Source organism: Rhinopithecus bieti, unplaced genomic scaffold, assembly GCF_001698545.2.
Source record: "Rhinopithecus bieti isolate Rb0 unplaced genomic scaffold, ASM169854v2 scaffold_40368, whole genome shotgun sequence".
In the NCBI taxonomy this organism is placed as follows: Eukaryota; Metazoa; Chordata; class Mammalia; order Primates; family Cercopithecidae; genus Rhinopithecus; species Rhinopithecus bieti.
The window spans coordinates 3,280,121-3,289,944 of record NW_016817546.1 but is presented as its reverse complement, the minus strand read 5'-3'; the positions used below and the strand labels follow the sequence as shown (position 1 = coordinate 3,289,944).

The 9,824-nt window shown below is 53.8% G+C and overlaps 1 protein-coding gene across 1 annotated transcript in view; it reads right to left on the bottom strand.

Moving 5' to 3' along the window:
• The window catches only part of ACOT7 (acyl-CoA thioesterase 7), a 140,292-nt gene extending 134,456 nt beyond the window's left edge, over positions 1–5,836 (bottom strand). The window contains exon 1 of the mRNA XM_017856075.1: positions 4,705–5,836. Within this exon, the coding sequence (XP_017711564.1) occupies positions 4,705–5,432 (728 nt within the window). The 5' untranslated portion in view covers positions 5,433–5,836. The remainder of the gene's footprint in view (positions 1–4,704) is intronic.
• Positions 5,837–9,824: the final 3,988 nt, after the last annotated feature.

Sequence of the window (9,824 nt, the reverse complement as noted above, 5' to 3'; positions counted from 1 at the left end):
TACAAAATTAGCTGAGTGTGGTGGTGGGCGCCTGTACTCCCAGCTACTCAGGAAGCTGAGGAGAGGAGAAATGCTCGAACTGGGGAGGCAGAGGTTGCAGTGAGCCAAGATCTCGTCACTGCACTCCAGCCTGGGCGACAGAGTGAGACTCCATCTAAAAAAAAAAAAAAAAAAAAAGGTAGAGCCCCTCTCTGTCTTTTCCCTTGGGGAGAATAATTCTAACCCCATAACATACTGAAATTCATAGCCACTCAACTACTGTTTATTGACCTGTCAGCTAGACCTCAGGCGCTATTCTAGGCATTCATGGTACCACATGGTACAACACAATTCCTAATCTTAGGAAACTTCCTGGTAGATCTGCATCTAAGAGCACGGCAAGCAAAGAAAACACAAAAAACCTTGTAGATTTCACATACATCTACCTATAAATAAAGCATGCCAAGTTATCCGCCTGCTGGGTGGTGTCCATGCTGAGGTCCCCCTCCATCAGCATGGTTATTCCAGAGCTGGCTACAGTCCCCAGAAAGCCTCAGAGCTTCCTTTAGGAACGCCCTGCCCCACATAGACCTACCAGTAAATTCAAATTTCTCTACATATTGCATTCCCCAAAAGATAGCCACCAGCCACAGGTGGCTACCCACCTGAATTTAAATTGATACAATTAAAAATTCTGTTCTGTTCGTGACCAGCCTGACCAACATGGCGAAACCCCATCTCTACTGAAAAAATACAAAAACATTAGCTGGGCGTGGTGGCAGGTGCGTGTAATCCCAGCTACTCAGGAGGCTGAGGCAGAAGAATCGCTAGAACCCCGGAGGCGGAGGTTGCAGTGAGCCGAGATGGCATCTAGCCCGGGGGACAGGGCAAGACTCCAAGATGGCATCTAGCCTGGGGGACAGGGCAAGACTCTGTCTCAAAAAAAACAAAACAAACAAACAAACAAAAGCCCTTATCCCTTCAACAGTGTCTGAACTGAGAACATGTGACCATTCTGTCTCTAAGATGGTGGAGATTTGGACATCCTTGCCTCTGCTAGACTGTGACCCCTTAAGGCAGGGGCCAAATTTTCCACATATCAGTTTCCCTCCTGGTGCTATGCTTCTTGGCAGTGTCCAGTGAAGTCTTGTTAAATTCATGGGTTTGGCTGGGCTAGGCCAGGAGGCTCCTCTTTCAACTCGGGGTGTCGGCTCAGATGTCCTTAAAGGGCTCCCCATCCTAGTACAGTCACTCTTCAGTGTCCTGCAGTTTCTCTGAGTCAAGCCCGTGTGACCACAGCCTTCTCTTCACAGGCCTACCCCTACCACCACTCCCACCTACTCCTTTGGCAGTCACGCTCTGCACCTGAGGCTCACCTACTCACTCATGAGCAGGGGGCAACCAGGCATCCTGCTCACCAGTCATCTGGCCAAGGCAGCCACTTAGAAACAATATGCAATTGGCCAGGCATGGTGGCTCCTGCCTATAATCTCTGCACTTTGGGAGGCCGAGACGGGCAGATCACCTAAGGTCAGGAGTTCGAGACCAGCCTGGCCAACATGGTGAAACCTCGTCTCTACTAAAAATACAAAAATTAGCCGGGCACGGTGGTGCACACCTGTAGTCCCAGCTACTCGGGAGGCTAAGGCAGGAGAATCGCTTGAACTAAGGACGCAGAGGTTGCAGTTAGCAGAGAGTGTGTCACCGCACTCCAGCAGCCTGGGTGACGGAGTGAGACTCTATCTCCAAAAAAAAAAAGAAAAAAAGAAAAAAAAGAAACAATATGCAATTGGTTTACAGGGGGTAAGAAAAAGCACACACAGGCCAGGCACAGTGGCTCACGCCTGTAATCCCAGCACTTTGGGAGGCCGAGGCGGGCGGATCACCTGAGGTCAGGAATTCAAGACCAGCCTGGCCAATATGGTGAAACCCCATCTCTACTAAAAATACAAAAATTAGCCAGGCATGATGGCGGATTCCTGTAATCCCAGCAACTCAGGAGGCTGAGGTGGGAGAATCGCTTGAACCCAGGAGGTGGAGGTTGCAGTGAGCTGAGATCGCACCATTGCATTCCAGTCTGGGTGACAGAGTGAAACTGTCTCAGGAAAAAAAAAAAAAACACACACTTACTGTATGGCAGTGTCTAAAGCTACACAAAAATCTAGTAACTAGGCTGGCAGCAGTGGCTCACACCTGTAATCCCAGCACTTTGAGAGGCTGAGGTGGGAAGATCACCTGAGGTCAGGAGTTCAAGACCAGCCTGGCCAACACGGTGAAACCCCATCTCCACTAAAAATACAAAAATTAGCCAGGTGTGGTGGCACACGCCTGTAGTCCCAGCTACTCGGAAGGCTGAGGCATAAGAACTTTTTCCAGCCAGGTGCAGTGGCTCACGTCTGTAATCCCAGCACTTTGGGATGCCAAGGCGGGCAGATCACGGATCACCTGAGGTCAGGAGTTCAAGACCAGCCTGGCCAACATGGAGAAACCCCGTCTCTACTAAAAACACAAAAATTAGCCGGGCGTGGTGGCACACGCCTGTAGTCCCAGCTACTCGGGAGGCTGAGGCCCAAGAATCACTTGAACCCAGGAGACAGGGGTTGCAGTGAGCTGAGATCGGGCCACCGCACTCCAGCCCGGGTGACAGACTGAGACTCTGTCTCAAAAAAACAAAAAATCTAGTAACTGTTAGAAGCTGGGTGAAAAAACACAACATGTATAAATTGGCTATTCATCATCCTGAAGAAGTAAATAAAAGGCCAGTCTTGGCCGGGCGCGGTGGCTCAAGCCTGTAATCCCAGCACTTTGGGAGGCCGAGACGGGCGGATCACGAGGTCTGGAGATCGAGACCATCCTGGCTAACACAGTGAAACCCCGTCTCTACTAAAAAATACAAAAAACTAGCCAGGCGTGGTGGCAGGCGCCTGTAGTCCCAGCTACTCGGGAGGCTGAGGCAGGAGAATGGCGTAAACCCGGGAGGTGGAGCTTGCAGTGAGCTGAGATCCGGCCACTGCACTCCAGCCTGGGCGACAGAGCGAGACTCCGTCTCAAAAAAAAAAAAAAAAAAGGCCAGTCTTCCACGTGAAGATTTAAATCAAGGTTTCCTTTATTCAGGAGAGGGGTGGGAAGAACACTGGATCTGGAGTCAGAAGACTTGGGCAGGGGCTGTCCCTGGAGCTCCTGGAGCAGGATGACCTTACACAGTTTCTCAACTCCCAAAACTGCCACCTCCTCCACACAGGTAGCGGAGGCAGTACTGACCACCAACCTCCCAGGGAAGTTGGGCAAACCAAGTGGGATGAGACAGGTATAAGCTCTTTGCAAACCATGGAGCCCAAGGTTCCCAGCCAATACTCAGCAGAGCTGATGCAGGGCACCTGATGCAGGCCGTCTGTCTCCAGTTACTTCTTTTTTTTTTTTTTTTTTTTGGTCCCTCTTTCCCCACCTCCAGAGTCGATGGGACCAGAACAGCCACACAGCCAAAGTTAAAGGGGCAGGGCTCCCCACAAAGATGTTCCCTCTCTGGAAAAGTCAAAACCGACCTTGAGGTCAGGAGAGGCCCTCGACCAGGCCAGAAGATGAGACTGAGTCAAGGAGCTTCGATGACCCAGGACTTGTTACATGCCCAGCCTTCCGGGAGATGTCAACATCTACAGAAAAGTAACTTGCTTCTATTGGACTTGGCTTGAGTCCAAGGTCAGTCTGTGATGCTTAAGCCCCAAATGCGAGGAATCCACCACCAAAACAGAAAGCACCTCTCACTCCTGGTAGTCCATCAAACAGGATAGGACCCGTCGCAGGCCACAGTGCCTGTGTGCTGTGGCTGAAAATCTAGACTCCTTGCCCTCACTTAGTTCATGCACAAATGCCAGCCTGCTTCTGCTTCCGATTCTGCCGAAGGGAACTGCAGAGTAACCTTGAGGTTGCCCTCCCCACCTCCTATGGGAAATGAGCTTGTTCATGATCTCCAGCCTCCAGCTTCTCTGGGGGCTTGCATCTATCTACTCAGTAACTGCTGGAGGAAGGGGGGATGCCCTAGAAGGACAACCCTTTGCCTCTATTGTGTAAGATGCTTTCAGGCCCAACAGACCACTGATTCCCTTTTCTTAAGAGTAAACTGTTAGAGGCAAACAGTGTTATCTGTTCTTCCTTTCAACACCTGCCCTCCCCCAAACCGAAGCAGTGCACTGAAGACGGTAGCTCTGCAACCTCCTCCCACAGGGGCACCCACGGAGGGATTCACGCGGCTCTGGGCACCTCCCCTCCACCTCTGAGGGCTTTGGTTAGCGCAGCACAACCGCCGAGGTAACGATCCCGAATCCTCGAGGAGGCTAAGCAGGACCACGGGGCTGAGGCTCCGGGATGCTCGGGCGAGGCCCGAGGCGGGGCGGCCCACGGGCGCCGGTCGCCGGGCTCTGGAGCTGTGCACTAACCTCCGCCCGCCCCATCCCTGCGTTTCTCGCCCAAACGACCCGTGGCGCTGCCGCCGCCCTGGAAATGCGGCCGGGAGGAGCCGGCGGGAGGCGGGCGGGGGCCGCGCGGCTTGTGCGGCATCGCGAGTCGCATCCGGGCCGCGGGCTGCGCGGGGATTCGGGCGGCGGCGCAGGAGGAGTGGGAGGATTCCGCGGCGGGGCGGCCTCGGCGGGTGGGCCGCGGACCGGAGCGGGACAGGCCGGGGGCGTGACGCGCGCTGGCCCTGCTGGCGCCGCGCGGGCCCTTTCTTACCGGCAGATCTGGATGGCGACGGCGTCTCGACGTCTGGGCCCGACATTCTGGACTGCGGAGGCGGATGCGGCGGGCGGCTGCAGAAAGTCGCATGGGGTGTCTGGCAGCCCGACGAGGAATGAATGAGCCCCGGCCGCGGCCATAAAGGGAGGGCGAGGTGGAGCGATGGCCCGTCGAGCGGCCTGGCGCGCGGGGGCGAATCGAACGCGCCTCACCCGCGCCGACCCCGCCCCCGCGCCGGCCCACCCCGAGCCCGCCTCCCCAGGCCGCCAAGGCTGCCGCGAGCTGGCGCGGGCGTACGATTCTGGCGGCGTGAGGGCCCAGGCGGGCGCCGCTTCCAGAAGGTTCGGTGGCGGTTGGGCCGCGCCGCTGGGGAGAAGGCCCGCGAGCCGCGGCAGCCGCGTCCGACCCGGTGGCAGCCCGGAGGGAAGCGTCCAGGGCGGCCCAAGTGGCGGAGCGGGGCGGACTTGGGCCCTCGCTCTCCCCGGGGCGGTAAATATTTGTGCTGGGCGTTCCCGGCCGCCCGCGCTGGCGATTCGCTGCTGCGCCCCGTGCCTGGGCGGCCGGATGAGGTCAGAGCGGAAGGCGCGGCCCGGGTGCCTGGCAGTCGGGCCCGATTCCCACCCCCGCCCCCAATCCACCCCGGCTCCAATCGCCCGCATCGTGGCTCTCGCTACGATCGGCCCTAAGAGAGAATGGAAGGAAGGCTGTTTCCTGGAAAGGAGCATTGGTGGCGGCTGCTGGGAAGCACACGGGCGCGCACACGGGAAACAGAACGGGCCTTTGGTGCCGCAGCACAAAGCGTCACGAGGTGGGGAGGAGGAAAGGCCCGCGCCTGGCTGCAGCTTTTACTGGGAGCGCTGAGCGCCAGCCTGGGGGTGCACGTGTTGCAGTGAGGAGCCCTGAAACATGCGGTGTTTTACTGCACACGATGTGCCCTTGAATGGAGTCCAGGCCAGTCGGGGTCACCAAAAAAAAATCCACCAAAAAAAACACCCAAGGGGAGAGAAGCGGCCACCCCCCACGTGCTGGAATGACCGTTTTTTACTTGCTAGGCAGTTTGACCTTCTCCGAATTTTCTGCAGTGCACATAGATTTGTACTTACATCTTTAAATTAAAACCCACGCAACTCCGGCTCCCCAGTGCAATTTGAACAACCCATTTACATTCAGCTAGGCAGCGCTGAAGGAACTGTGCCTCACCCCGGTCACCCTTGAGTTACCAGACCGTGGAGGCAGCCCACAGCATGATCTGTAGCTCCCAGGAGCAGGGGCAGTCCAAGTGAGAACTCTGTGATTTCAATACTTTTATAGTAAGAATTTCGTTTTTCTGTTTTCTTTTTTTGTTTTTTTTGTTTTGTTTTGTTTTGTTTTGAGAAGGAGTCTCGCTCTGTCACCCAGGCTGGAGTGCAGTGGCCAGATCTCAGCTCACTGCAAACTCCGCCTCCCGGGTTTACGCCATTCTCCTGCCTCAGCCTCCCGAGTAGCTGGGACTACAGGCGCCCGCCACCTCGCCCGGCTAGTTTTTTGTATTTTTTTAGTAGAGACGGGGTTTCACCGTGTTGGCCAGGATGGTCTCAATCTCCTGACCTCGTGATCCGCCCGCCTGGGCCTCCCAAAGTGCTGGGATTACAGGCTTGAGCCACCGCGCCCGGCCCTGTTTTCTTTTTTTGATATAGAGCCTCGTTCTGTCGCCCAGGCTGGAATGCAGTGGTGTGATAGCTCACTGCAACCTCTGCCTTCCAGGTTCAAACGATTCTCTTGCCTCAGCGGTGCACCCCGAGTAGCTGAAACCACAGGCCTGCACCACCACGCTTGGCTTATTTTTGTATTTTTAGTACAGATGGGGTTTCACCATGTTGGCCAAGCTGGTCTCGAACTCCTGACCTCAGGTGATCTGCCCACCCCAGCCTCCCAAAGTGCTGGGATTACAGGGCTGAGCCACCTCGTCTGGCCGCAGAATTTTGTTTTCTAGTAAGAATTAAGTTGATGCAAGCATCAAGGGCCCCCAAGCCTATTTAAACACCACCTCTTCCCAATTGAGTCCTGAAATGATTGGCAGCAGTAACTAGATTTGGAGCCTCAGGCAAGGTAGTTTCCTTTTTTTTTTTTTTTTTTTTTTTGATCTTTTGAGCCAGAGTCTTGGCTCTGTGGCCCAGGCTGGAGTACAGTGGCACAATCCCTACTTACTGCAGCCTCTGCCTCCAGAGCCCAAGCAGCCCTCCCACCTCAGCCTCTAGCTGGAGCCACAAGCATGTGCCACCATGCTCAGCTAATGTTTGTACTTTTTTGTATAGAAGGAGCCTCACCACATTGGCCAAGCTGGTCTTGAACTCCTGGGCTCAAGTGATCCACCTGCCTCCGCCTCTCAAAGTGCTGTGATTACAGGTGTGCATCACCGTTCCCAGCCTGGTGGTTTCTTTACCTGTGATATGGGGGTGATAAATAATTTCCTGACCATTGTGAGGACTACTTGGCAGGCTGAGTTAGGGCCTTTCTTTCTCTTCCCTCCTCAAACCTTCTGTTTCTCTATACTGCTCTTCCCCCAACTGTGAGTGCAGCAAGAATTTACTGAGACCCCATGCTGCCTCTATAGGTGTGCTTGCTCCTGAGCATTACAAACATTCCATTGTTCAAAATGTTCTAAATCTGCCCGGCATGGGGGCCTGCACCCATAATCCCAGGAGGCTGAGGCGGGGGGATCCCCTGAACCTAGGAGTTTGAGGCTACAATGCCCTCTGATGGCTCCTGTAAACAGCCACTATACTCCAGCCTGGGCAACATAGTGAGACTCTGTCTGTTTAAAAAAAAAAAAGTTCAAATTCTGATTGGGAGACAAATCAGGGAGACAAAAAGCTGGATTCCAGCCACACGCTGAACCAGAGGGACTCCTAGACAAGGATGGGCCGAGTGGTTTAGAATGAAATAGCCTGGGCCCTCCAGAGTGAGGCCAAAAAGTGATCTGGAACAGTTCCTATACTTTTGGGAAAGGGTGTGGCTACCCTTCCACCTGAGACAGCATCTGTCCCTCCTGCTCACATCACAACCCCGAAGGTGGTAGAGGGACCCAGAAAGGATAACAGCTCAGCCCAGAGATTATTGTGTACATATTCTGCACTGTAGAAAGAAAATAGTGCTCTAGATTATTACTTATGATGTTGCCCTGTTTTTAAGGATGGCAGTGGGAGAGCCCAATTCCTCGGCAAAAACCTTGCGAATGATTTTGGCCATAGTGCTAATGGATTTACACTGATTTCTCCCCTTCCACAGTCTCACCTTCTCATGTTAGGCTATTTTCTACTTGCCCCTCAAGCTATGGTCCATTTCTATCCCTGCTTTCAGCAAAACATCTCAAAAGAGCTGCTTACACACACACCCTCTCCCCTCACCTCTCATCCTCCTTTGAACCCGTTCCAGTTTGGTTTTTGATTCTACCAATCTATCAAGGTCACTAATTCCTTCCAAGTTGCTAAATCCGATAATCTGTTGTCAGAAGTCATTTTCCTTGACCTCTCAACGGCATTGAGCAGATGTGACCCCCTCTCCTGGAAGCGCTCCTACCTCACGTCCATCTTCCTCCCTCCCTGGCCAATGCTCAGCCTGCTCTGCTGGCACTGCCTCCCTGCCTCCTCTAGGAACTTTAGACAAGCCCCCAGTGGTGCTTGAACTCTCGAGGTCTCATTTTGTCTCATCACGTTGTTTTTTTTTTTTTTTTTCCTTCAGACAGGTTTTCATTCTGTCACCCAGACTGGAGCACAGTGGTGCAATCGGCTCCCTGCAGCCTCGACCTCCTGGGCTAAGATGATCCTCCCACATCAGCCTCCTGAGTAGCTGAGACCACAGGCACACACCACCATGCCTGACTATTTTTTGTATTTTTTATAGAGACTGGTCAGGCTGGTCTCGAACTCCTGGGCTCAAGCGATCCACCTATCTTGGTCTCCCAAACCAAAGTGCTGGGATTACAGGCATGAGCCACCATGCCTGGCTGTCTCATCACTCTAAATTTATTTTTATTTATTTATTTTTTGAGACAAAGTCTTGCTCTGTAGCCCAGGCTGGAGTGCAGTGGCGCGATCTCAGCTCACTGCAACCTCCGCCACCCGGGTTCAAGAGATTGTCGTGCTCCAGCCTCCAGAGTAGCTGGGATTACAGGTGCCCGTCACCACACCTAGCTAATTTTTGTATTTTTAGTAGAGATAGGGTTTCACCATATTGGCCAGGCTGGTCTTGAACTCACGATCTCAGGTGATCTGCCCCACTTGGCCTCCCAAAGTGCTGGGATTACAATAGGTGTGAGCCACTGCACCCAGCCTGTCTCATCACTTTAAGTCCCATCTGTATAATACATATCTCTGGCCAGCTCAGAGCTCTCCCCTAAATTCCAGATCCATGTATCCCCTTGTCTGCACCAAATCTCACTTTGGTTGCATGGCAGGCACCTGACACTCACCTTGTCCCGATGCCCCTCACAACTGGCCATCCCAGGGAATTGTAGTCCCTTCCCTTCAGTTGCTCAAGCTAAGACTCAAGGAGTCACCCGTGACTCCCTCTCTCCCTCACACCTCTCATCCAAACCATCAGCACATCCTGCAAGCTCTGCTTTCAAAATGAATCTGGGATCTGAGCAGTCCTCACTGTGGCATTCAGAGATCTGCCCCACAGCCACATCCCTGCTTCTGACCTCATGAGCCCTCTCACCTGGCTCACATAGCTCCAGCCACCCTGAGCTCCCGACAGTCCTTGAATGCGCCAGACATACCTCAGAGGCTTCACACTTGCTCCTCCCTCTGCCTGGACCACCCTTTACTCAGGCAAACATCACCTTCTTTTTTTTTTTTTTTTTTTTTTTTCCCGAGACGGAGTCTCGCTCTGTGGCCCAGGCCGGAGTGCAGTGGCCGGATCTCAGCTCACTGCAAGCTCCGCCTCCCGGGTTTACGCCATTCTCCTGCCTCAGCCTCCCGAGTAGCTGGGACTACAGGCGCCCGCCACCTCGCCCGGCTAGTTTTTTTGTATTTTTTTTAGTAGAGACGGGGTTTCACTGTGTTAGCCAGGATGGTCTCGATCTCCTGACCTCGTGATCTGCCCGTCTTGGCCTCCCAAAGTGCTGGGATTACAGG